This window comes from Grammomys surdaster, unplaced genomic scaffold (genome assembly GCF_004785775.1).
Source record: "Grammomys surdaster isolate TR1022 unplaced genomic scaffold, NIH_TR_1.0 187, whole genome shotgun sequence".
NCBI lineage: Eukaryota > Metazoa > Chordata > Mammalia > Rodentia > Muridae > Grammomys > Grammomys surdaster.
In genome coordinates this window covers 9,932,216-9,958,242 of record NW_021604632.1, presented here as the reverse complement: position 1 = coordinate 9,958,242, position 26,027 = coordinate 9,932,216, and the positions used below count along the sequence as shown (strand labels likewise).

The 26,027-nt window shown below is 51.7% G+C and overlaps 4 protein-coding genes across 19 annotated transcripts in view; 3 read left to right on the top strand and 1 right to left on the bottom strand.

Annotated features, from left to right (window-relative positions):
* Positions 1–4,935, top strand: part of Ctcf (CCCTC-binding factor) — a 50,200-nt gene extending 45,265 nt beyond the window's left edge. The window contains exons 11-12 of one of the 4 annotated variants that reach the window (XM_028768489.1): positions 2,132–2,317; positions 3,442–4,935. In XM_028768489.1, the coding sequence (XP_028624322.1) occupies positions 2,132–2,317; positions 3,442–3,626 (371 nt within the window). In that variant the 3' untranslated portion in view covers positions 3,627–4,935. Of the gene's footprint in view, positions 1–2,128; positions 2,318–3,441 lie in introns of all 4 variants that reach the window. The other 3 variants (XM_028768488.1, XM_028768490.1, XM_028768491.1) reach the window with 3 other exon arrangements.
* A 3,110-nt stretch (positions 4,936–8,045) lies between these two features.
* On the top strand, positions 8,046–20,854 carry Carmil2 (capping protein regulator and myosin 1 linker 2). Of its 5 annotated transcripts, none has more exons than XM_028768471.1 (39): positions 8,048–8,188; positions 8,443–8,534; positions 8,627–8,677; positions 9,312–9,374; positions 9,488–9,612; positions 9,716–9,807; positions 9,991–10,061; positions 10,182–10,255; positions 10,392–10,467; positions 10,548–10,636; positions 10,720–10,814; positions 10,889–10,975; positions 11,060–11,172; positions 11,412–11,489; positions 11,619–11,695; positions 11,787–11,891; positions 12,087–12,156; positions 12,277–12,358; positions 12,467–12,563; positions 12,646–12,703; positions 12,811–12,983; positions 13,147–13,309; positions 13,390–13,488; positions 14,983–15,111; positions 15,197–15,310; positions 15,482–15,642; positions 15,717–15,804; positions 15,950–16,090; positions 16,220–16,286; positions 16,717–16,952; positions 17,718–17,818; positions 17,901–18,261; positions 18,344–18,466; positions 19,406–19,442; positions 19,659–19,730; positions 19,857–20,078; positions 20,190–20,270; positions 20,527–20,604; positions 20,690–20,854. In XM_028768471.1, the coding sequence occupies exons 1-39, from the start codon at positions 8,149–8,151 to the stop codon at positions 20,800–20,802; spliced, it is 4,194 nt and encodes a 1,397-aa protein (XP_028624304.1). In that variant the 5' UTR covers positions 8,048–8,148; the 3' UTR covers positions 20,803–20,854. The 5 variants fall into 5 exon arrangements, with proteins under 5 accessions (XP_028624303.1, XP_028624306.1, XP_028624302.1 ...); XM_028768472.1 differs by having other exon boundaries at positions 8,049–8,188; positions 16,070–16,090; XM_028768473.1 differs by lacking the exon at positions 20,190–20,270 and having other exon boundaries at positions 8,047–8,188.
* On the bottom strand, positions 20,810–23,723 carry Acd (ACD shelterin complex subunit and telomerase recruitment factor). Of its 3 annotated transcripts, none has more exons than XM_028768476.1 (11): positions 23,419–23,723; positions 23,202–23,338; positions 22,966–23,059; positions 22,801–22,877; positions 22,525–22,569; positions 22,385–22,419; positions 22,088–22,239; positions 21,914–22,010; positions 21,294–21,652; positions 21,075–21,166; positions 20,810–20,995 (listed from the first exon to the last, which is right to left on the bottom strand). In XM_028768476.1, the coding sequence occupies exons 1-11, from the start codon at positions 23,515–23,517 to the stop codon at positions 20,923–20,925; spliced, it is 1,260 nt and encodes a 419-aa protein (XP_028624309.1). In that variant the 5' UTR covers positions 23,518–23,723; the 3' UTR covers positions 20,810–20,922. The 3 variants fall into 3 exon arrangements, with proteins under 3 accessions (XP_028624309.1, XP_028624308.1, XP_028624310.1); XM_028768475.1 differs by having other exon boundaries at positions 21,075–21,184; positions 23,419–23,595; XM_028768477.1 differs by lacking the exons at positions 22,088–22,239; positions 22,801–22,877; positions 22,966–23,059; positions 23,202–23,338; positions 23,419–23,723 and having other exon boundaries at positions 22,525–22,555.
* On the top strand, positions 23,645–26,021 carry Pard6a (par-6 family cell polarity regulator alpha). 7 transcript variants are annotated; one of them, XM_028768482.1, is made up of 3 exons: positions 23,645–23,812; positions 24,697–24,919; positions 25,132–26,021. In XM_028768482.1, the coding sequence occupies exons 1-3, from the start codon at positions 23,798–23,800 to the stop codon at positions 25,884–25,886; spliced, it is 993 nt and encodes a 330-aa protein (XP_028624315.1). In that variant the 5' UTR covers positions 23,645–23,797; the 3' UTR covers positions 25,887–26,021. The 7 variants fall into 7 exon arrangements, with proteins under 7 accessions (XP_028624315.1, XP_028624316.1, XP_028624312.1 ...); XM_028768483.1 differs by having other exon boundaries at positions 23,685–23,812; positions 25,135–26,021; XM_028768479.1 differs by having other exon boundaries at positions 23,789–24,036; positions 25,135–26,021.
* Positions 26,022–26,027: the final 6 nt, after the last annotated feature.

Sequence of the window (26,027 nt, the reverse complement as noted above, 5' to 3'; positions counted from 1 at the left end):
GGAAGCATCCTGTTTCCGGCACACTGCCACCTACAGTGTGTTCTTTTCACTCAGTGTCTCAGTCCCATGGAACATGAAGCATTTTATCTTGAAGATGAGGCATTTACCACAGCTCTAACTTTAAACATTCTTTCCAGAGAAAGTGAGTGAGTGTTAATAACCTGTGCGGCTTGGAGGAGAGCAGGCAGTGCCTTTGTGCCACAGTGTTGGGCAAGGGGTGATAAATACTCTCTGGAAGTGTAGATAACAAAACTACCTCAGACTGATGTCAGAGGCTTGAATTCCTCCTCCAGCAGTGTGAGTTTCTCTCCTTTCCTGTAAATAAGGGGTATGCTCTGTGTGTGTGTGCGTGCGTGTGCGCGTGCACAGGCACACGTGCAGGCCAGAGGTCACACCCCAGGGATAGCCCTGAGATATTTCCCAAGTGCTAGGATTATTTGCACATACCACCACTCCAAGCTATTTATTAGTATTTAACCTTTTAATATTATGTGTATGTGGGGAAATAGGTATGTGACATGAATTCAGACTCCAGTGGAAGCCTGGATCCCCTGGAGTTGGAGTTACTAGTGAGCCACCTATTGTGAATGCTAGGAACTGAACTCAAGAGCAGGAAGTGCCCTTAACCACTGGGCAATCCTTTCTGCTCCAAGGTCTTTTTTTTTTAAAATGTGGGTGGTGATGATCACATTCTGAAGTCCTCACGTTTTCATGACAAGCACTTTCCGAGCCGGGCTGTCTCTTCAGCTCTGCATAACTCCTCTTAACTGAAACCTAATATGAAACCTAATATAAGGAACGTTTTATATTGTAGTGAACAATATACAGGCGGTATTTATAGAGAGGATAACCCAGGGTGGCTCCAAACTTCCATGTCTCTTGCCTCAGCCTTTCATGAACTGAATATTGTATATCTACACGACCATATGCAGTTGTCTCTTTTCTTAATCCTCGAAGCACTGTTGGATTGCAAGTGCTATAGACACGTCAGTACACCCAAGTAAGAGATCTGAGACTTCAAAGCCTTAATATCTGCTTCCTTGTTGGTATTCTCTTAATTCACCCTTTTTACATTTAATAGTTTTAAAGACTGGGGATGTAGCTCAGTAGTATTTGCCAAACACGCACAAAGCTCTGAATTCAATCCCCAGCACTGCATTAAATAATAATGGCATCCACTTTTTTTGGTTGGTTGGTTGGTAGCCCTGGCTGTCCTGGAACTCACTCTGTAGACCAGGCTAGCCTCGAACTCTTGAACTCAGAAATCCACCTGCCTCTGCCTCCCAAGTGCTGGGATTAAAGGCGTGCGCCACCACCGCCCAGCAAGCATCCGCTTATAAATTTAGGAATTGGAGACAAGAGGATCAGCAAGAGAAAACAGTTCCAGAATTCTGCCTCTTACCTTAGTAAACAGGACTCACACTGCATCAGCAGTTTCTGTATTTCCTCCTCATATAAGTGTGTGTGTGCGTACCCCCATATGCTCCTGCCTCTGTCCAGTCAGACATGAGCATCTCCCTCTCTGTGCTTCAACTTAAGCTCAGTCTCCTGCTTTGTCTTTGTATAAGAGAAATATTTGTTATTACTTGTTTAAGGGCTATTTTGTAGTTTGTTACATAATTGATAAAAAAAATTGAAAAAATTGAAGCTGTCTGTATGGTTTGAAAGTCAACTTTTTTGTTTGTTTTGTTTTTTTGAAACAAGATTTCTCTGTAGTCCTTGAACGCAGAGATCCACCTGTTTCTGCCTCTTGAATGCTAGAATTAAAGGTGTGCACCACCATCACTCTTGGCATTCTTGTTCTTAGACACAGTATACCTAAATACTTACATGAGTACTCAATATTCTTACACTAAGCAGCTCACAAAAAATGTGGAAGTAGGTATTTTTCTTTTTTGATACATGGTCTCTCCATGGCTATCCTGTAACTCAGTATGTAGAGACCAGGCTGGCCTTGAGCACACAGCAATCTGCCTGCCAGCCACTGGGACCAAAGGTGTGCACTGTCATGCCCAGCCCAGGACCTATCCTTAGGAAGTGTAGAACTGTTTTCAGAACATTTAACTGTCTGCTTTCTGTTTCTTTCACCACTCTGCTTGAACCACCACCTGTGCTTTGATTTCTTGAGAAGAAAATGCTGAGCCGGATCTCGATGACAATGAGGAGGAGGAGGAGCCTGCTGTAGAAATTGAACCTGAGCCAGAGCCTCAGCCTCAGCCTCAGCCTCCACCTCAGCCTGCAGCCCCAGCCCCACCACCTGCCAAGAAGAGAAGAGGGCGACCTCCTGGAAGAACCAACCAGCCCAAACAGAACCAGCGTAAGTTGCTTGCCTTGGCTCAGTAGCATCTCATGTGAGGGAGCTGACTGTGTTCTTGTGAAGATGGGGACTGAGCTTTGAGAACAAGGGAAGGTCACACAGGCGCAGATGCTCAGGAAGCTTTTTTTTTTTTTTTTAAGGAAGATTTTTTTTTTCTAACTGAGTAACATCTGAGGCAGTCTCTAAAAAGCCTATTACAGGTGCAAAAGTCTAGAGGAGAAGGGTACTAATGTCCTGCAAGATGGGTTTGCTGTTACTTTGGGAGGGATTATAAAACAACCAAGGTCACCGTCACGTGGTCACATGTCAGCGCTGACATGGTTATGAGTAGAAGAGAGCCAGGCTTTCAAGGAAGGAAGGGGTGAAGCAGTGAGGAGACAGGCTGTTCTGCCGGAGGACTTCAGGCCCGGAAAGCCGAGAGTGCTACTACCAGCCACAGTCCCAACACCTGGGAGGCTGAGGCTGGCCTGAGCTACATGGGAAGAAGAGGGAAGGAGAAAAAATTCAAGTGAAAGGATTGTCCCAGGGTGTCCCCTCTAGCACAGTGCCCAGATGGCGGTAGGTCTTACTCTTGCTCGTGCATCTCTAGATCTCCTCAGAACGGCTTTGTCTTCCCTTTAAATTCAGGCCTTAATCTGTAATTATGCTCCCTGAGCCCCGTGTTTAAATAAATGTCCATCATAGCACAGGGGATAACTGCACATTAGAACCACCCAGCCATTTCACCTACAGTGAAACAGATCAGAAACACCAGCCACATCGTATACTCTGTGAAGCACTCCTTGTCATGCACAGTGTGGGAGTGGATTTTTTTTTCCTGCCTTGCATTACTATAAATCCTAGATACAGAATATAAAGGAAAATAAAAATTTTTAAAGTGCAGTTTGAAGGCCCATGAAGGTGAATGGCAGTATTTGGTATCTTGACAATTTCTAGCCTATTGGGATTTTATGTGTGACCACTTAACATTCACAGGGGTCGTTTTGTCTGTCTGTTGGCTTAAGCGTCACTGCTAAGGCTTCCTGTGTTGCTGCATCCCACTCACTGTCAGCATCTGAAACAATGTCTGTACTCTCTGGGGGCTTTAATGTACCATTTGTTTTGTTCCTGCCCTTCTTTGCCAGCAACAGCCATCATTCAGGTTGAAGATCAGAATACAGGTGCAATTGAGAACATTATAGTTGAAGTCAAAAAAGAGCCAGATGCCGAGCCTGCGGAGGGGGAAGAAGAAGAGGCTCAGGCAGCCACCACAGACGCCCCCAACGGAGACCTCACGCCTGAGATGATTCTCAGCATGATGGACCGGTGATGACGGGGGCTTTGCTCCTCACCAGGACTATTGGGCTGTGTTTAAACGGCCCAAATCTTATTTTTTTTCTTTCTTTCTTTCTTTGGCTTTGGGAACGGCATAATTTTACACCATTTTACCAAACATGCTGAGAACGAAAACTTCAAGGATGATGTTAGAATAATGTGATTTAACTAGAACTTGTTTGATGTTAGCAAATCATGGAATGTTGTAAGTCTCTGAGGGTTTACTGAAGTGCTGAGGACAGCGTCGATGCCTGACTAGTTTTCTTAGATGGAAACAGAGACATTGAGCCCTCTCTCTTGATTTAGTAAACCACTCCAGAATGGCCACGGGTTTCCCAGAGTTCTATGGTCTTCCCAAGAGAGTTTTTAATTGTAAATGCAGACTTGGGAAAGACTTAGACTTTTAACCTGGTTTTGCTTTTGCTTTTCCTGACTCCCTTTGCTCAGAGTCAGTTGCACACCAGTAGGATGGCATGCTACGATCAGTTTCTGTCCTGAAAGCTTTGCCTCTTTCTTGGCAAAGTTTCTGGTATGGTCAAGCTTGTAAATAACCTTTTTTACATTTTAATCTTTTCCATTAATTAAGAGGTTGAAAAGAAGTGCAGTGTAAGAAAACCCAGCATTTTAATTATTTGCAAATTAAGGTGCCACAGATACAGACTTAGTGGTCTGTAAATGGCGAATCGGATCACAATCATGTAGCAGTGGGCACTGGGCCTGCTGCCTGCCAGTCACGGACACCCGTGTGAAAAATCCTGATTTCCAGCTCATGGAGCCAGCATTTGAACCTTGAACAAATAATTTTCATTTATGATTTCCTCATCAACATTTTCTTTGCTCTGTTTGTATCTGAATGTTACATTTTTTTAAATCTCTGTTAAAGCCAGAAGAGTTGATTATGAATGGGCCACAGCAACCCTGACAAGCTGGGCCAAAAAATTTCAGTAGGTCAGTAATTTAAACTTCAAATCTGGAAAAAAAAAATTATTAATAATGTGAAGCAAACCAACTTAAAAAGTGATTCTTGCACATGAATTGTCACATGTTGATATGTGTTTTTTAAAGAGCCTCAGTCTGACTGATTTCAAACACTTTTTTTCTTCTGTGTATTGCTTTTAAGAGAGCCATCAGTTAGCTACCAGAATCTAGGTTGATGCATTTTTGTACTTAGCTGTACTGTGTGATATTTTTCATTATTTTAGGATGCCAACATGAGACCTGTAATAAACTATGTAATGGGGTTGAAAGCTGGGGAGGAGGATCTACTGCTGTACAGCTAATAAATCATAACGGATTAACAGGCATTCTGAATACTCCGTTTTTGGGGATTCCTATTTGTTGAGGTCCCTTTGGGGCCTGTGCACAGCTGTCTTCTGCAACAGACAGAAGATAGGTGTTCCTGGCAGATGATGGGCTGTGGAATCCAACATACTTCAAGTTGTATCCCACAGTGTGTGGGAGTCGGGAAGTGCGTGGCTATGCAGCCCCCTACTTCAGTTACACCTGAGGAGTGCCTGCCCTTGCTCAACAAGTATTGCTAAGGATGCCGATGGGAAGCTATGCCCTTGAGAATTGCCTGAGGAAGGTTTAGGGTCCATTTTTGTTCTTAGCCAGGAACAGGGGAGTAGAGAGAAGTTTGGCTCAACCTTCGAGTGATAAGAGCATTGGTAAAGGTAAGAGGGACTGAGGGCACGAGGGCACGCTCAGGCAGTAATCCTTGCTCCTTAGCTATATGTGTATGTAATAGAAAGTCTCTTACAGAACCGTCAGCCAGCTGTGTTCTGCACTGTCAGCATGGAGCCCAAACTGTATTAAAGCTTCAGAGTACATCTGTTTTGGTGGGAAGGGTTGGCTGGGAAGTAAGGTTCTGATGAAGCAGAAGACAAAGATACTTATGCTTAGCTAGCTCATGCTTCATCTGATGTGAGCCCACTAAACCCCGCAACATCAGAACTTACTCATCACTCTCAGGCAAGTTACCGAGCCTGCAATAGTCTATAATCTGTAATGTCTTCTTTCCATCCCTGGCCTGTCTTCAGCCCTGTCCACTGCTGCCCTGTCAGCTTGCACCTGAGTGAGCCTTCATTGGTTTCAGTCAGGTTCTTTTGTAGTAAAACCACCTGTCGTGAGTAAGCCTTGCTGATGAACCAAGGGCCCTCATCCAGTGTTCTTCAGCAAACAGCTGATTTGTTCTGTTGGGAGTTATGACTTCACCTGTAGAAGCTGCCTGAGTCTTTGGTTTGGTTTTGTCACTGCTGCGCCAGCCACTAACAGCCGTGTAGCTAGTCCTGGTTACCTCTGCAGATCTTTTTTCCAGTAGGCCCTCTTGTCCCCAAGCACCCAAGGCATAGGACTAATTCAGTGTGCATCTGGCCATGACCTCCAGGGTGCTTCTCCTATAGTCCTTTGACAGTCACGAATTTTAACCAGAGAAATCCCTGGAGATAGGTTTTCTCTTATTTTTGACACCCCAGAGTTGCCTTGATAGACAAGATACACATCTCAAAGGAAACATTGAAGTCAGGCATGCTAGCACCACTGTAATACCAGCACTTTGGAGAAGGCAGGAGTTGAAAGCAGGCTCAGTAGCTCACATAATTCTAGCTACTCGGGAAGTGAAGCAAGAAGATCGCTACAAGTTTAAGCCCAACATGGACTACTTAGTACCCAGCAGCCAGGGATGGCAAGACCCTATGCCAACAAGAAAGGGGCTGGAGAAATGGCTCAGTGGTTATGAGCACTTGCTGCTCTTGCAAAGGACTAGAATTTGGTTCCCACTCCAGACAGGTCACAAGTATCTATAGGTGACTTGATACCCTTCTGACCTCTGTGGACACCCATACACATGTACCACAGATACATATACACACAAAAAATCAAGTTCTGAAAATAATTCATGTCAAATGCTTCCAAAAGACTAGTGAGGTTAGGTGTTAAGAAAAGTTCACTGGCTTTGCCTTCAAAACCCACATTTTTCACCATAATGTGCAGGAAACTAAATTTTGTCACCCCATAAGCCATTTGTGACTTCCAGATGGCCCTAAAGTCTTACATTTCTATCTTGGGCTGAGAGGCATGGGGGCCTCCTGCTTCTGTAACTCTTTGTATCTGCTCCAGCTAAGCTATCCCTGTCAGGTTTTATCTGTCTTGCTGTATACTTAAATGCCACTGTCTTCCTCCAAGTTTTTTCTTTATATCTGCTTTCCACCTTGTCCTGTGTTTTGGTGGAAGCCAGCAAACATGTTAAGGGGCTGACTCTTCACAGTGCAGGAAATTGAACTCAGGTGTCATGTAGACGAAGTAAGTACTCCTGCCACTTAGCCATTTTTATTTTGAAGAGACAAGGTCTCTGTGTTGTCCAGGTTGGCCAGAAAGTCCTGGGCTCAACATGATTCAGAGTGGCTGGCGCTTGGTAGGGTCCTGTCTAGAGGGTCCTCCCAAGTCTTGCCCTGTCTGGGAAAGGTAGGTAGAGATGAGAAAGAAGCTCAAGAGCTTACAACACACAGTCACTTGTACTCTCCAAGACTTTCTCTGAACTATAGATAGTGGAGTTAGAAGTGGGATTTAATGGAAGTCCTTTGGGGGGGGCGGTGTAAAAATCTGAGTCAGTCCCCCTTTTAGGGTAGCATGCCTCTGGCTAGTATACCTCATAGTGACTTGTGGATCCGCAGCTCTAGGCTCTAGTGAATCCTCCCTGAACTTAAGTGCAGACGACCTGAGAACACACATAGACTAGGCTTTTGCTTGGTCTCGCCTTCCCTGAGATTCAAGTCATAGCTACAGATATTCCCAGAGTCCCGACCTAAATGAGAGGAACCTGCTACAAAGGTTTTTTGGTTTTTGCTCAAACTCTATAGAGTCCTCCTGCCTGGACCTCCCAACTATAAGCAGGCACCAACCATGGTCCAGTCAAAAAGTCTGGCACATCTCTGAAAGTGCAACCCAGGCTCTTCCTGTTTTTACAGTGCTAGGATTACAAATAGGTTGCTAGATTTTTAAATTCGTATTGAGCAGGGCAGAACCTTGGCTGTTGGGTAATACTTACAGAAGAGACACCTGTTCTGGCTTCCTTTGAGATTCTACTCCACCTTCACTACCTGTGTCTTGGGACAGACCAAGTTGGGCCTTAGGAATCCCCTGGAGGATGGCGTCCCCTGGTGTTCGCGTCAGGGACTACGAGGCAGGGTGAAAGTAGGGCACCAGGACCTGCAAGAGGCAGCCAAGACCCTCTCCCCTGCACCATTCACCACACCCATGAGTACCCGGAAGGAAAAGTCCCAGAGCGACAGCAGCAGTCAAGACTCAACCATCTTCCCACAACCTCCAACCCAGGCCAACTCAGCCAACGTACCCGGGGCGGGGAGGGGCCGGGCCGGGGGCGGCCTGGCAGGAAGCGGCGCGTACCTTCCGCCGCAGGAGGAGCAGGTGGCTGCAGTGCTGCCTGGGCCCCTGGCTTCCTGTGTACGCTCCTGCCGGCTGCTTTTTCCCGCCAGAGTTCATTGGGCCGTCCCAGCCCTATGGCTCAGACCCCAGACGGCATATCCTGTGAACTGCGAGGTAAGTCCTGCTTGGCCTTTCCTGGGAGCCCATCTGGCCGCGAAGAGCCTGACTCCAAACCAGGGACCTCTCAGCGCCTTACGGAACTTGGCCAGAGGTTTTGTTCAGGAGGGAGGGCCAGTGCCTAAAAATCTGCCTCATATCTTCTTAGTTGATCCATAGATGAATACCTGGGCACTCAGCCTAGCACAGACCTTGGGTACAGAGTGGCCCTAATAGAGGGACCAAAGTCACCCAGTAGATTCTTTCCATAGGCGAGATCACCAGGTTCCTGTGGCCCAAGGAGGCGGAGCTGCTGTTGAAGACCTGGCTTCCCCAGGAGGGTGCTGGGCAGAGTCATATCCTGGTACGGTAAGCCAGGAGTGAAGTTCAGGACAGTGGCCAGACCCAGCACAAAGAAACTTGATTTCCCTAGAATATTAGTCTTTGTCTTCCCAGGCACTGCTTCGATGGAGGGCATATTTGCTGCACACCTGCCTTCCCCTGAGGGTGAGTCCCAGGCCTAGCCAACACTCTGTTCTCCTTCAGCAAGGGACTGCGTTTGCAGGGCTGTCCTTTTTTGCCTGGGCTGGCTTTTGACAGCACTGAGCTTCCAGCAGCGGACAGGAGGGAAGGCTAGGCAAGTCTAGCTCAGAATGCCACAAAATCATGGGCTGGAGAGAGGGGACCTGGGTTCAATTCTCAGCACCACCAAGTGGCTCACAAGTGGTTGGAACTCTAGTTCCAGGGCACCCACCGCCCTCTTCTGGCATCTTTGGGAACCAGGCATATAAGTGATACCCAGACAAACATGCCAGCAAAACACTGAATAGTACATTTTTTAAAATTTAAGAACAAGCTAGGACTTGGTGGCGCACACCTTTAGTCCTAGCACTAGGGAGACAGAGGCAGGTGGATCTCTGAGTTCGAGGCCAACCTGATCTACCAAGTGAATTCCAGGACAGCTGGATTTACACAGAAACCCTGTCTCAGGGAAGAAAGAAAGAAAGAAAGAAAGAGAGAGAGAGAGAGAGAGAGAGAGAGAGAGAGAGAGAGAGAGAGAAAGAAAGAAGAAAATTAAGAGCAAAAAGCTAGACTCCAGAGAGTGGCATCACTTAGTCCAAATGATGTGTGTGCTTTCCAGGTGGACTGCACATTCAGCTACCTGGAGGTCCAGGCTATGGCTCTGCAGGAAACACCTCCTCGGGTAAGAAAGCTGGACCCCAGCTTGAACCTACACTCTCTGCTTGATCCTACATGTAGAATTCTGAACGGAACCTACCTTTCACACAGGGATTCAAAAAGTTTCTCCTTCCCCAGGTCACCTTTGAGCTAGAGTCCTTGCCTAAACTGGTCCTGGAGTTTCCTGGTGTGGCTGCCCTAGAACAGCTGGCTCAGCACGTGGCTGCTGCCATCAAAAAGGTCTTCCCTCGCTCAACCCTTGGGTGAGGCCTAGAAAATCCAAGGGGTGGGGCGGGGCATCAGCGAAAGCTTTTCATCCTTCAAGGGCTAGCAGTCCCTTGCCTCTTCTCCTTATCCGCTGCCTAGGAAGCTATTCCGGAAGCCCACACCCTCGTCGCTGCTGGCTAGACTGGAGAGAAGCCATGCCTTAGAGTCCACAGTACCCAGCAGTCCGTGTGGTGAGGGCCAAGTCAGAGCCACATAAACCTTCCAGTTTGACTCCATAGAACCCTAGTCCCTCGGTATTGGGGGGCTCCCCAAAGTGAACAGGGCCACTTTTATCACTAGTATGGGGCCAATCTTCCTCTGTCTCTGACTTAGTATCTGTCTTTCCCTCCATCACACCCCTGACACCTCCCTAGGTGGCTTCTTGGAGACATATGAAGCTCTGTGCGACTACAATGGCTTCCCATTCCGAGAGGAGATTCAGTGGGTAAGAGTAGGGCCCTTTTGGGGGAGCTCTGGAGACGAGATGTTTGATACCCCTGTGTGTGCTAAGCCCCTCTACCCTTTGTGGCCTCAAGCTAGCTGTGAATATTTTCTTCACATCTAGGATGTGGACACTATTTACAATCGCCAGGGCTGCCGCCATTTCTGTCTTGGAGATTTCAGCCACCTTGGCAGCCGGTATGAGGTCTGCCAGGATTGGGAGGAGAGGACTCCACCACCTATATCCCTAGACTTCAGTCTCTGTAGAGGGGATGCTGGCTGGGCCCTGTATTTGGAAGGCCCTGAGCCCTCCGTTTTCTCTTCCCCAATCTAGAGACCTGGCCTTAAGTGTAGCTGCCTTATCTTATAACCTGTGGTTCCGGCGCCTCTCCTGCATGGACCTTAAGCTGGTGAGGGTGTACACAACAAAAAGTGCCAAGGGTGTAAGGGTCAAAGTTCAGTCTGATGAATCATGACCCTCTGCCCTCAGAGCCTGGAGGTCTCGGAACAAATTCTGCACATGACTAGTCAATCTTCCTATTTGGAGGAGCTGGTACTGGAGACCTGCGGTCTGAGAGGGTGAGAAGCCTGAGCTGGGCTTGGGAGATCGTGGTCTGTGGAGAGACTGGGAATCGGTCTTACACTGGGGTCTTGATCCTCAGAGACTTCGTTAGACGGCTAGCCCAGGCACTGGCGGGACATTTTAATTCTGGCCTTCGGGAGCTCAGCCTGTCTGGGAACTTGCTGGATGACAGAGGTATGGCAGAACCTGGGAGGCCCAAGGCAGAAGAGCCAGGAGAGGTGAGGCTCACAGAGTTGCTCTCTCCACAGGTATGGCTGCACTCAGCAGACACCTAGAGCATTGTCCAGGAGCCTTGAGGAGACTCAACCTAGCACAGACAGGGTTGACACCTCGAGGTGGGTGGGACTGAGGCGGGTTGGGAGGGGGCGGGGTGAAGTGAGTGTGTCTGATACTTAGCTGCTCCTCCCACCCACCTCCAGGAATGAGAGCTCTAGGCAGGGCACTGGCAACGAATGCCACTTTTGACTCTACTCTGACCCACCTGGATCTTTCTGGGAACCCGGGGGCACTGGGAGCCTCACAGGATAGTGGGGTGAGTAGCAGGTTTTTTTGTTTTTTGTTTGTTTGTTTTTCCGACAGGGTTTCTCTGTGTAGCCTTGGCTGTCCTGGAACTGAGAAATCCTCCTGCCTCAGCCTCCCAAGTGCTGGAATTAAAGGCATGCGCCACCACCGCCCCGCGAGTAGCAGTTTTTAAAGTCAGAAACTGGGACCGCCTCGTCAGTGGGATGCCAGATCCTTAGGCAACCCCTGACACCCTCTTTCCCTTCTTAGGGCCTGTATACTTTCCTGAGCCGGCCTAACGTTCTGGCGTATTTGAATCTTGCAGCCACTGATACCTCTCTAGGCACGGTGAGAGTGTGGTCATGGGTGATGTTTGGTAGGGCTTGGCTGCGCCAGAGCAGGGTAGGATGCAGAGCAGAGTGTAGCAGAGAAACCCAGGGCTTCCGGAAGGTTGTCACTAATACCATCTTCCCTCAGCTCTTCACGGCGTTATCTGGTGGCTGCTGCTCCAGCCTCACCCATCTCGAAGCTTCAAGGAATATCTTCTCTCGCACGTAAGGGGCACCCGGCAGGCTTGGAAGGAAGAGGTTTTGGGGGTATCAGCTCCCTGAGCGTAAATCCTTCTGCTCTCCACCCGCACCGCAGGAAGTCCCAAGCGGCACCAGCCGCGCTGCAACGCTTCCTTGGAGGTGCCAGGATGCTGCGGCACCTGGGCCTGGCCGGCTGCAAGCTGCCACCCGAAGCGCTCAGGTCAGTGTTGCTACCCACGGTCTACCATGTTGCTACTCACGTGCAGTCACAACTTTGACCAGTGCCTTGACCTCCACCGTCTCACTCCTCTATCACACCCATAATCTTTCCTAACCCCAATCTGCCTGGCACTTATTCATTTGCACGGAGTCCCGTTTTCCCAGATCTTGTCACATGTGTGTTACCGTCTCCCAGAGCCCTTCTAGATGGTCTCGTGCTCAACACTCAGATCCGTGACCTGCACCTAGATCTCAGCGCATGTGAGGTGGGCACCCAGTCCTGGTTGTGAGCTGAGAGCACGTCCATATTATTGGGAATGGGGCTGGGGGGCGGGGCTTCCCTACTCAGGCTTAATATCCTGAGTGCACCGTACCTCTGCCTCCAGCTGCGCTCTGTGGGTGCCCAGGTGATACAAGACTTAGTTTGTGATGCAGGCGCTTTGAGTTCCTTGGATCTGTCGGATAATGGTGAGGTCATCAGGAAACCCATCCATGCTCCTGTTATTCCTACCGATCCCCAGGGCGGGGACCCTGTCCTGGCAGCAGCGCCTTGTGCATCACTCTGGTTACCCCTAGGTTTTGGCTCTGACATGGTGACTCTCGTGCTTGCCATTGGGAGGAGCCGGTCTCTGAAACATGTGGCCCTTGGAAGGAACTTCAACGTTCGGTGCAAGTGAGGCCCAAGCCTATCCCTGTACCTCTCAGACAGGACTGTATCACCCAGATAGCTCCCTAACAGCAACCCCTTTCCACAGGGAGACTCTGGATGACGTCCTGCACCGGATAGTCCAGCTCATGCAGGATGATGACTGTGTGAGTTCATAGAGCCCTCTTGTAATGCTTTTTTACTTTTGTTCCTGCAAACCCTCTTTGCTGAACCTGACCCCATTTATCCATCAGTGCCTTTCTTTTAACCCCAGCCTTTGCAGTCTCTATCAGTGGCTGAGTCGCGGTTGAAGCAGGGTGCCAGTGTCCTGATCCGGGCTTTGGGCAGCAATCCTAAACTGACAGTCCTGGATATCAGTGGCAATGCCATAGGGGATGCTGGTGCCAAGATGCTAGCCAAGGCTCTACGAGTCAACACCAGGCTACGGTGGGCATGGTCTTTATAAGGGCTGGGACCAACAGGAGAGAGAGAGAGTTATGTATTAGAAGGGTGTATGGGTCTAAGGTATACATGCGGATGAAGCAGATAAATGCCTAAGTCCAGAGAGTTGGGTGAGGTTCTGCCCCAACTGAAGTCTGTTGGGACCCAGGTCTGTGATCTGGGACCGAAACAACACATCTGCTCTGGGCCTGCTGGATGTGGCGCAAGCCCTGGAACAGAACCACAGCCTGAAGTCCATGCCGCTGCCGTTGAATGATGTAACACAGGCGCATCGCAACCGGCCAGAACTGACAGCTCGAGCAGTCCATCAGGTGGGGGTCCCCTCTTCCCTCTGCCCTTTTTATATGTGGTGACTCCACCCCTGGCATTTCTCACCATCTCTTAACTGCAGATCCAAGCCTGTCTCTGGAGGAACAATCGGGCAGACTCTACTTCTGACCTCAAGCCCTGCCTTCAGCCCTTGGGTCTGATCTCAGACCACTCAGAGCAGGTCAGTGTCTCTTACCCTAATCTTGGATACCTGGACATCTGAGTCTGAGAGTCTGAATTTCCTGGGCCAAAGTGCCTGAGTTCGTTGTCCCCAACAATTTCCTTTCCTTGGTCACTGTTCTTTTTTTTTTTTTTTTTTTTTTTAAAGATTTTTTAAATTTATTCTATGTATATGAATACACTGCCACTATCTTTAGACAGACCAGAAGAGGGCATCAGATCCCATTACAGATGGTAGTGAGCCACCATGTGGTTGCTGGGAATTGAACTCAGGAAGAACAGTCAGTGCTCTTAACCACTGAGACATCTCTCCAGCCCAGAGACCGTTCTTGAAATAGCTTCCCATGTAACATTTGGCTGCCTTTAAGTGTGTGAATAGGCTGTCCTTGGCGTAGTTTCCTCACATGACTTCCCATTTAAAGGCTGTCCTCTCTCTCCTGACTGTGTGGCTAGCTCCAGCAGTTCTATCTCTGGCTTCAATTTCCCTAACTAACCTGTCTTTTCATATTGTTACTTCTGCATTCTCAAGCCTCAATTCTCTTGTTTGGTTTTGGTTTCTTGAGACTGGGATTCTCTGTGTAGCCTGGGATGTCTTTGAACTCACAGAGATCTGCCTGCTTCTGCCTCCCAAGTGCTGAGATTAAAGGTGTGCACCACCACCACCTGGTTCCAAGCCTTGATTCTTAGCCAAGCTCTGAAACCCAGTTACCCAGTTACCTTAATGCAGACATCCTGAGAGGTGGGCTTATGCACTGCACACCTTCAAATGATTTTTTAAAATACATTTATTTGTTTGTTTCTTTGTGTGTGTATGTGTGTGTGTGTGTGTGTGTGTACACATGCACATGCACCCAGGTACGTGTGGAAATCAAAGGATAACATACAAGAGCCAGTTCTCTCTTTCCACAGTGCAGGTCCCAGGGACTGACTCCTCATCAGGCCCAGTGACAAGCACAGTTACCCATGAGCCGCCTCCCAGGCTCTCCAGTGATCTTATCATCTTCTAAAACTCCATTCTCTTTCATGGAGCCCAATTTCTTTGGTGCCTGTATCACTAAATGGCGTTCCCAGCCCCCTCCTGGCCATACTGCAGCCTTCAGTCCTCCTTGGTCTGCCTCTGGACCATCTCTCAAACACACTGTTCTTACCACAGACCAGCCATGCTTTGCTTCCTCTGTTTTTTTTTCTTCACACACACACACACACACACACACACACACACACACACACATCTATTCTCTGTATGGATGGTTAAGGTGACAGCTTTGAAATCAGAGTGACCAAAGTGTCTTTCCTTCCTGTTCTAGGCCTGGAAAAAATATCAAGTCCCTAAAACAACCAAAAGGAAAAGACCCTGGTATCCTACCTTGAGCAGATAGGGCTTCCCTCACAGTTTGTCTTCCTGTAGGAAACCCTGGAAGGGAGACAGGCAAGATCGGGGAGAGTAATGAGAGACAATGGTAGGACTAATCCATGACTCTCCCCCCCTCCCCAGGAGGTGAATGAGCTATGCCAGTCAGTACAGGAGCATGTGGAGCTGCTGGGCTGCGAGGCTGGGCCCCAGGGTGAGGTTGCTGTGCACCAGGCTGAGGATGCCATCCAGAATGCCAACTTCTCTCTCAGTGTGAGTACTCCCTCTTCAGCTACGATGATCTTTCTGCTCCCAATCACGTGCCAGCCTGCAACTCCTTTTGTTCCTTGCCCTCCAGATCCTTCCTGTTCTGTATGAGGCTGGGAGCTCTCCAAACCATCACTGGCAGCTGCAACAAAAGCTGGAAGGTCTCTTGGGTCAGGTGGGCGAGATCTGCCGCCAGGACATCCAGGTAAGGTATTAAGGAGTCCTGCCCCAGCTGCACCTCCATATGCAGACTTGACCCTCATTCCACAGGCTTGTCTGTCATATTCCATTAGTCAGTTTACTGAGAATTCACACCTTTAAGCCGAAGGGGCTGGGTTCTAGCCATACTGCTAACCGTCCTATAACCTTCGCCCAGGATTTCACTCAGACCACACTGGATACCACAAGGAGCCTCTGCCCACAGATGTTGCAGAGACCTGGCTGGAGGAAGCAACTAGAGGGAGTGTTGGTGGGTTCCGGGGGCATTCCAGAACTGCTTCCAGAACATCTGCTGCAAGATGCCTTCACTAGGCTGAGGTAAGCAAGCACGACTGGGCTGGGCAAAGCTGGACAGAGATAGCACACTCATCCTCACTGTCTCCTGCCTTCAGGGATATGCGCCTGTCAATCACAGGGACCCTAGCAGAGAGCATTGTGGCTCAGGCTCTTGCAGGTCTTCATGCAGCTCGAGATCGACTGGTATGGGGAAGCTTTGCACACATTTCTTAGAGTAACTTGTTTAGGGCTCATGGGGGAACTCTGTAATGACTCCTGGGGTGGTCAGAAGGCAGCTACTTTAAGGTTATCTTAGATCTGCCTCTCTTTGGGTGGCCTGGTATTGCAGGTGGAGAGCCTAGCTCAGCAGGCACCAGTGACAGTGGCCCCTGCTGTACCACCAGTGGGTGGAGATGACCTCAGCCCCCTCGAGCCTGGGGGATTGGAAGAGCTTTTCTTTCCCACTGAGGAGGAAGAGGAGAAAGAAAAAGTACGTATCTCCAGAATTCCAAGCCTAGAACCCCCAGCTCTTTTCTTCTTGCTCTGGGATGTGGAAGGTGAGTAGTTCTGGGTCATATCCCACCCAAACCCTAGACTGAAGCTGTACCCATCCCATCAGGATGATGGTTCTTCATGGAAATGGCTTGAGCCCGGTAATTGTTTTCATCTGGTCCCCTCCCTTCATGGTAAGTCAGGCCCTGGAGGGAAGAGAGTTTATCCAAGTGGACTGAAGCTCTGTTAAATCTGGCCGCTTAGACACTCATTCAGTCCTGTCCCGGGTGTACCCTAGCCCTTCCCTGAGCCAAGCCAGGAAGAAAGCCAGAGTCAGCTGTTCTCAGAACCCTGTGGGACCAGAACAGAATAAGACTAAGATACCTCCTTCCCTACCTCCTCCGCCCCTTTCCCTAACCCCAGGACGCGCATGCTTGGCGGCTGCACAGAGTCGCGCGCACTCGGGGCCGCGCTCAGCACCACGGACAGCGGCGACTGGGGGAGGGGCGGGCGGCGTAGCCGGGCCCCTCCCCGCGCCCTGGGCGGGTCCCCGCCGCCCGCCCTAGCGCCTCCGCCACCTCCCCGGGTTCGACGCTCTGTGCTCTTCTGGTGCTTTTGCCTCAGGTGCTGCTGAGGAAGCAGAACGGGACCCCGAGCTGGCAGCTCCGGGGGAAGATGCGGAGCCGCAGGCTGGGCCGTCTGCACGCGGCTCTCCAAGCCCCGCCGCCCCGGGGCCACCCGCCGGCCCTCTGCCTCGCATGGACCTGCCACCCGCCGGGCAACCCCTACGCCATCCGACCCGAGCCCGGCCGAGGCCACGTCGCCAGCACCACCACCGCCCGCCGCCGGGGGGCCCCCAGGTAAGTGCTTCCCTTCCCCCTCGCCCCTCTTGAAGATCATGGGTGGACCATTCGCTCTTGCTATAGAAGACAGGAAGATGGGTTGTGGAGGCCCAAGGCCACAGGATCGTGCCCTATCGTCTTTCTGGCCACCCTCAGGCCATAGCCATAACGGGTCATGGTGTGCGGCTTTCCTGTGAGGAGTTCCTAGATGGTGGACTCCCTCCTTGTAGTGGTCTGCTCTAAGGGTGAATGTGCGAGAGCGGTGTCCGCCTTGCCCTCCCTCTCATAAGGTTACTGGAAAACATTGGGCAGCTGGGCCGCGGGACACTCCTGCGTCTGCTGTGTACCAGCGGGTGGATGTATGTGTGGGTTGGGTACTGGCAAGGGTAGTGGGCACTGGCAGAAGGAGAGGAGGAGCTGGCCGGAGGCCCCCTGAGGGTCTGACGCAGCAGCGGCGCCACTGAGCCTGGAGGAGAGAGGCCGGGCGGTGTGGTGTGGAGGTGGAGGGTTAGGGTACTGCAGGGAACTGTTGGGATAGAAGGGGTGGCATATTGGAATGTGTGACCCGTAGGTGTTTGCTTAGTGACAGCCAGGTGGTTCAGGATATAGCATTCTCCAGACTGGGCGGGTGCACTGTGACAGCAGTGAAGAATGAAATCCAGCATGGTACAGACAGTCCCCAGCTCTGGGATGTACTCAAGCCAGGCCACTGGGAAGGAGGGGGGCCTTGGGGGAAGAGTCATGGTTCTCAGTCCTGACTCCTAACCTCCCAATGTCTCTTAGGTGCCCCCAGCCCTGCTTCAAGAAGGGAATGGGCTCACTGCGCGTGTGGATGAGGGTGTGGAGGAATTCTTCTCCAAAAGGCTGATCCAGCAGGATCGCCTGTGAGTGAGGGTCAGTTGGCTGGGGGTGGCAGAGGGTGGGACGTCCCTGAGTTTCTTCACTCACTGATGGTTGTTCCTACAGCTGGGCCCCAGAGGAGGATCCAGCCACTGAGGGTGGTACCACTCCTGTTCCCCGCACACTTCGAAAGAAGCTGGGTACCCTCTTTGCCTTTAAGAAACCTCGTTCAACAAGGGGTCCACGACCTGATTTAGAGACCAGCCCTGGAGCAGCAGCTCGTGCCAGAAAAACCACACTTGGGGATCTGCTTCGACCACCAGCCCGTCCAGGCCGTGGTGAGGAGCCTGGAGGGGCAGAAGGCGGCATCAGCAGCCCTGACCCTGCTCGCAGAAATCGGCCTCGATACACACGGGAAAGCAAGGCCTATTCCATGATACTGCTACCTGCTGAGGAGGAAGCAGCAGTGGGTGCCAGACCTGATAAGGTAAGGCCTGGCGCGGGGGGCTGAGGGCTCTTCGGGAAGAGAGCAGTGGGCTTTCTCTCCACTTAGGCATCTCTGTCCTCAGAGGCGGCCTCTGGAACGGGGAGAGACAGAACTGGCTCCGTCTTTTGAGCAGCGGGTACAAGTGATGCTGCAGAGAATCGGTGTGAGCAGGGGCAGCGGGGGTGCCGAAAACAAGAGGAAGCAAGTGAGTTGGGGGTGGGGGTGAACTGCGGGGGCAGGTGGCATGTGGTAATCTGTGGGTGACATATGTGACCATGAAGGGAGAAGAAACACATGGTGTGAATAGATCTAATTATCAGCTACATGGTCTTACTCCTCAAAAAAGTCATTGGATTTAACTTTCTTCTTGCTTCTTGACCTGGTTCAGGTCACTGATATGTACCTCCTAGGGTATGGGGAACTTCTTTCTCTGAAGGAGAAATTAACAGAAATTTGACCTTGTTACTTATACCTAAAATTCTTCCAGGAACTTCCTCATTATCCAGATTTCTAATCCTACTGCAAGATCTCACGGGACCTGGGTACTGGCCATCTTAGAACTGTTTTCCTTTGGAGCCTCATTTGGCTATTGGTTTATATTCTGTGTCTATGTCTGGTCATGTGCTGGGTTATACAGGTTCCTTTTCAGCCTTCCCTGACTCCCCTCCGTGGTCATCTGGATAACATTACTACAGTCAGTCAGTCTTTATTAGGAACTACACCTCTGTGTACCGTGCATTTAAACAGCTTTTCAGGAAGAACGTATGCAGTGAGACCTGGCCTGAATTTAGAGACATTAAAAGTGTGGGAAGTCCTAGAACTAAGAAATCACATTATCTGCTGGATGTGGCGCTAACCTCAGCACTCAGAAAGCTGGGGCAGGAGGACTGCAAGTAAGACTAGCCTGAGCTATATACAGCGAGACTATCTCAAAAACAAACAAACAACCTCCCTGTCGTGACTATAACATGCACACTTTTGTGTATTAACTATCTGGCATCCCAGACTGTAAGGTCAGAGGGCAGGGACTGGCTTTGCTCTGGCCAGCCTATGGTATGCATTCTGTGGCTGGGTTTTAAGAACATGAATAGAAGACAAGAGTAAGGGCAACAGGACTGCTGTCTGACTGATTTGTTTCCTACAGAGCAAAGAGGGAGAGATCAAGAAGGCAGGCTCTGATGGTAAGTAGGACCCTGGGACACGGAGATGTATTTTGGGGGGCAGGAGGGAAGCAGGCTCTGATGGTAAGTAGGACCCTAGAACAAGAAGATGCATGTTGAGGAACAAGGTGGCCTCAGAGATAATCCCTAAGGTACTTGCTCCTCCGCAGGAGAGGACAGGCTGCTTTCCCTCTACCACTAAGGTCTGACACCTAAGCCTCTAATCCTTCCTTGCAGGTGACATCATGGATAGTTCCACAGAGACCCCTCCCATCTCAATCAAGTCCCGTACCCACTCTGTGTCTGCTGGTGAGTGAGGGCCACTGTATATGTTAAAGGAGGTGCAAGAATGGATAGGAGAGGGATCAGACCGTTGCTCAGAACTGTTCCACAGCCAGGCTTGGGTGTTAGCTGACACTTAACTTCTCTACCCAGATCCCTCATGTAGACCTGGGCCAGGGGGCCAGGGGCCCGAGTCTGCCACTTGGAAGACACTGGGGCAGCAGCTGAATGCAGAGCTCAGAGGCCGTGGCTGGGGCCAACAGGATGGTCCAGGGCCCCCCTCCCCATGTCCCAGCCCAAGTCCCCGAAGAACCAGCCCCGCCCCAGACATCTTGAGTCTCCCAGAGGACCCCTGCTTGGGGCCTAGGAATGAAGGTAGGTAGGCACCCCACTCCTAGGCTGGGAACCTGACCCATCTGGGAATACCGAAGATGGGAGGCAAAGGCTGGGTGTGGGAACATACTCTGATATCTTGGCGTCCTCTAGATGGCCAGCTGAGGCCGAGGCCCCTCTCGGCAGGCCGGCGAGCAGTGTCTGTGCATGAGGACCAGCTCCAGGCCCCTGCGGGTGAGGGAGACACCTCTGTCTGTGCTTGAGTGCAGGAGAAGGGGCAGGGTGGGCTCCTAGACTTCGGTCTTGGTTCTGGTCCTTGGACAGAGCCACCATTGCTGTGAGTGCTGGACAATCAGGAAGCCCACCTCCTGAAGGCTTACCTCAGGGCGGGAGGACACGAGCTGGTAAATCTATGGGAGTAGCATGTACGTGCACTGAAGGTGGACAGAAGGGTTGGGGACAGCCAGTGAGTTTTTCTGTATCCTTTTAGAAAGGCCCCTTCGGCTGCAGCGTTCTCCTGTCCTCAAGCGTAGGCCGAAGCTCGAGGCACCCCCATCCCCAAGCTTAGGTGAGAGCGGGCAAGGGCCAGTTGGAAAGATGGCAAGACTGCTCGGCACAAGCCTAGAGTTTTCTCTCTCCATCTCCCTTCACAGGCTCTGGCCTTGGAACCAAGCCTCTTCTTCCGTACCCCACAGAACCCTCCAGCCCTGAGCGGAGCCCTCCCTCCCCAGCCACAGACCAAAGAGGCGGCGGCCCCAACCCCTGATCCTCTCTTCTCCTGCCGCATGAAATTATTTTATTAAAAAATTTGAATGAAACAGAGTGTGGAATACTGTTTGTCCGTAGGCCCATGTGTACACATCCTCTGATAAGTCTCAGTGACTCCTCATACCTGCGTTAACTCAGCCTCTGACTCCATCACTATGTTCAAGGCCCAAGCTACAAGCTGAGGAGACAGCCTGGAAAGAAATCACACCCAGAAGTCAGGGTTACCTAAGACTGGTGACCAACACAGGGAGGGCCGCCCCAAACACTCACCTGGCAGTTTGGACCTGAGAATGGAGGGAAGCAGAGGGTTTCTCATATTTATACTGGAATTCAGAAGTATCATGATGCCTCTTTGGGGGTTCCTGGAAGGGATGAAGTATCTAGAGAGAGTCTAGTAAGGACCCCGAATACCATCCGAGCCTACCCTTAGTCCTCTCCAAGCTCTGCCCAAGGCCGTCCCCCAGTTTCCCTTCCAGTTACAGTACTCACCCACACAGAGCAGGGCTCATGGGCCCCTGTTCTCGGAAGAAGCTGCCGTTTCTTGGTGGGCCACTGGAGCTCCCTGAACTCCAGCTTATGAGCCTGGGCTCTGGTCTCTTGGGCCTGGCATGAACTAGGGGCATGTTGAAGAGGTGAGAGACTGGGAGTGCAGGTCAAGAGTGGGGAGCTGGGTGTAGAACTGCAGGGTGGGGAATTGGGGGCCTGAGCTCTTGGGGAGGCTGAGCCAACAGCTGGTGGAGGCTGGGGGTTGTCCTTCTGCTCAGGGTCCGATGTGGCCAAAGCTGACAGAAGGCTAATGCTGGCTCCGCTTTCCTCCGGGGGCATGTGACTGAGGGAAGCAGGGGTTTCTGGGGGAAAGGAGACTGGGTGTTAGCACAGACCTCTCAGCTCAGGACAGCTGAGTGCCTGTGAGCATTATACAGGATTTCACAGTCTCTACACAGCCCAGTAATCTGACCCAGAGTTCTGAGTACTTATGGCCTGAACCAGAGGAAGTGGGTGAGGGACAAAGATGGGTCCCTGGAGTTCTGGAGAGAATCATCAAAGCTGTGGTGGGCTCTTGGCTCCAAACATTCCCCCCACCCCCTTTTTTCCCATCCAGTTCTTACCCTGTGAATCCTGACTTGAGCCTTTAGAACTCAGAATCTGTTCCTCATCCTCAGGGATGTGCAGCAACAAGCTAGACACAGTGTACACAGCTTCTCCCTGCCAGACAGGAGAGCTCAGCATGGCAGTTGCCTAACCCTCCCTCTGAAACCTCCAAAGAAAAGCCCAGCACTGACCGTGGCCTGGGAGCGAGAGGTGGTCCAGTGGGTGAGGGGGGTTGCTATGCAAGGACCTTTTAGCATTAGGCAACTCTCAGCTAGACACACTAGGGCTCCCCAGTGATCCTGGTCCTCCTTCACCTCATCCAGAAGCTGAGTCAGGGTTAGGCCTGGGGGCAGCATTTTGGCCAAAGGATTGAAGTTGCAACAAGAAGGAAGGGTAAGTAAGCTATTACAATGACTTACTGAAGAAACAGATGCAGAGATAACCACAGCGAGTCAGGTAGGGTTACTGGGGGAAACCCCTACCAGTACCTGCACTGGACGAAGCAGACTCTGAAAGGTGGTCCCTAGAGAAACAGTAAATACTCAGGGAGAGTCCTGATGCCAATCTACCCAGCTCTGCCACCCCTGACCACACCACACACAGCCTCAGGGCCCAACCCCAAACTCACTCAAGGCATTCATTGAGCTTTTTCTGCACATCTGAATCCTGATTGCTGGGAGAGAGCAGGGTGGTGGGTGGTCAGTATGATTGACACCCATCCCTCTCACCTAAAGACCAATGCCAAGGCACGTGAAGAGGCAGGGGATGTAAGCTTCATTTAACTGTTTTGTTTTGGAGGGGAGGAATATGGAGAGACTTAGACTAAAGCCCTCAGGACTTCAGCCATGTGAAGCCTGTAGTCTGCCACTGAGATACATCCCCTTCCCTTGGTGGGATCACTTACCAACCAATCACCTGTACCCGGGGCTCCTCCGTGGGCAGCAGGTTAAAGCGATCCACCTGGAGGTAGAACTCCGCAGGCTGGAGGAGTTGGGGAGTGGTGTCTTAGGAGTTGTGACAAAGAGCTAGGTACAGTAACCAACCCGCCCAAGTGAGCCTTACCACTCACCGCATGGTCCTGAGGCACCTGAATGCGGAGCCCGCAGGCCTGCAGCAGCAGGAGGCGACCCTCCGTCCCGCGGAATCCGAACTCCTTCTCCTCCCTGTGGCGAGCAAAGCCCTCACTGCCCAGAGCACAGGCACAAACCCCATATGCCTGGGGAACGAGCCTCCCCAACTCTCCAGCACCCGCCCACTTCAGGTTCGAGATCGCACTACCCTGCAGACAAGTAGCACCTCTCTTACCAGTCGGAGGTGTCGATGGCATTGCGCGTCACCACGCATCGGACACTGTGAGTTCCGTCTGACACAAGCAACACGGCCCCGGTGTGAGGTGTGTCAGGGGCGGAAGATGGGCCCGGAGTCTCCGAGTCCTGGAGTACCTAACACAACAGTAGTGGCTAGTGTCAATTCACTCCCTCGGTCTCCACCCGGGTCTCTGGGATCTGAGTGGCCTGCTCACCTTGAGCAGCTGCCCGGCTCGTGGACTTGACAGTGTTTCCGAGCCCAGGATCAGCTCTCGAATCCAGGGCTGCAGGACCAGCCTTCCTGAATTCGACATTAGCACGGCGGCACCCTAGGAGACCCCCATGAAGAAGTTTCCCGCGAACACCGCAGCTCTGTCTCTGGTGGGAGAGGAAGCACGTGACCGCTGGGTGGATCCTAAGATTGAGACCCCGCCCATTCGCGGCTCTGCGCCTGTGCAAGCACTTCCTTGGTCTTGCTGGCTAACCTAGCTGCTGGTTGATGACAATTTATTCCCCGGGGCATCGCTCTGAGCCTGTGAGCTGTTCCTCAGTACTACTCTAGAACCGGAAAGGAAAAGGCAAGGACTAGCCTGGATGAGAGCGATCCAGGTTAGGAGGGCTGCAGCCGAGAATGGGACTTGATGCCACTTCAGCTCTATGTGAGACCTCCAGAGTTTTCCTAAAATGTTGATTTAGTTTCCTCTACAAAATACGCTGTCCTGTAAGGCCAATAGAAATGACACCACAGACAACTTGAATAAATGTTCGTTCCCTCATTCTGTCCCCGGATTGGTCAAGTCCTCTTTGGGACGCTCGAACCACAGCGTAATGACGTAAGACCAGAGGAAGCCCTCGCTATCTCCGTCTCCGTTTCCTAGGAAACGTAGACTCCGCGTTTCTCGGTGTCGCGTCCCCCTTGACGTCATGGTTTGGGTGGGAGGGCGGGGCGAGTGCTACCGCCAGGGGCGGGGCGGCTCGGGCCAGCGGGCCGGGCTGTGCACCTGCGCCTCGGCGGGCTGCCGTGGGGCACCGTCCCCCGCCCGCCAGGCCCCGCAATGGCCAGGCCGCAGAGGACTCCGGCGCGCAGTCCGGATAGCATCGTCGAGGTGAAGAGCAAAGTAAGGGTTTCTCTGGTCTCGGCTTTGGCCACTGCGCTAGGCGCTCCCAATTCCCTTTCTCTCTCTTAGTTGATTCTTGGGTCTCCATCACCTTTTTCTGTCCTCCATCCTCCACGTCCTATTCTGCTTTTCTGTCTGCCTCCTCTCATCGCATCCTCCCTCCCACTACGGACCTCCAGGGTTCCTCTGTGGCCTGGGTATGTAGAGAGCAAGGGAAAGACCTTGGACAGTGTCCCTTGTACTGGAGCTGAGGTTAAGCTTAAGGCTGCAGCTTTTGCAGCAGCCCTTTCCCTCAGCTGACAGCCTTAGTCTTGTAGTGAGAAAGGGGCTTGGGATCTGTCCTGACACTCCTCTTCCCTTCCCTCCCGCCTCCAGTTTGACGCCGAGTTCCGACGCTTTGCACTACCCCGCACTTCGGTGAGAGGCTTTCAGGAGTTCTCGCGGTTGCTGTGTGTGGTACATCAGATCCCTGGCCTGGATGTGCTGCTTGGCTATACGGATGCTCACGGCGACTTGCTGCCCCTTACCAACGATGACAGTTTGCATCGGGCCCTGGCCAGCGGGCCCCCACCTCTGCGTCTCTTGGTCCAGAAACGGGGTGAGGATGGGGTACAGTGGGCAACTTACTTGGGGTAGGGTGACAGGGCAGGTATATTAGGGTAGACCATACCCAGGGCTCCCAGGCTTTACATTCTACAGCCTCTGCCCTTGGTCTGACCTCCAAGTAGCAGGAAAAACAGTTGACATTGTCCCTATCACGGGCCCAAATGGGAGAAGAGTCTCTAATCTTAGTACTCCCCTCTCCTGCAGCAGAAGGTGACTCCAGCGGCTTGGCTTTTGCCTCCAACTCTCTACAGAGGCGCAAGAAAGGGCTCCTGCTACGACCAGTGGCACCTCTGCGCACCAGGCCACCCTTGTTAATCAGCCTGCCCCGAGATTTCCGCCAGGTCTCTTCAGTTATAGATGTGGACCTACTCCCTGAGACCCATCGGCGTGTGAGGCTGCACAAACATGGTTCAGACCGTCCCCTGGGCTTCTACATTCGAGATGGCATGAGTGTTCGAGTGGCTCCCCAGGGCCTGGAGCGGGTTCCGGGTATCTTCATCTCCCGCCTGGTACGTGGGGGGCTGGCTGAGAGTACAGGGCTGCTGGCGGTCAGCGATGAGATCCTCGAGGTCAATGGCATCGAGGTGGCTGGGAAGACCTTGGACCAAGTGACAGACATGATGGTTGCCAACAGCCATAACCTCATCGTCACTGTCAAGCCTGCCAACCAGCGTAACAATGTGGTACGAGGGGTGTCTGGGCGTATGACAGGGCCTTCCCCTGCAGGACCTGGGCCTGCTGATCCTGAGAGTGACGACGACAGCAGTGACCTGGTCATTGAGAATCGCCACCCTCCCTGTTCTAACGGGCTGTCCCAGGGGCCCCTGTGCTGGGACCTGCAACCTGGCTGCCTACTTCCTGGTGCTGGCAGCTCTCTGCCCTCCTTGGATAGCAGAGAGCAAGCCAATTCTGGCTGGGGGAATGGCATGCCAGGTGACGTGAGTGGATTCAGCCTCTGACAGGCAAAGATGCAGCCCTTGTCACTTTAGGCTGCTGGAACATGGCCTGGACTTTCCAGTTGGGGAGGGGAAGATTAGCTTGCTCACAGAGCCCTCTCAGCCTGGTGAACATTAAAGGTTTTCTACAAATGTAAATATGGT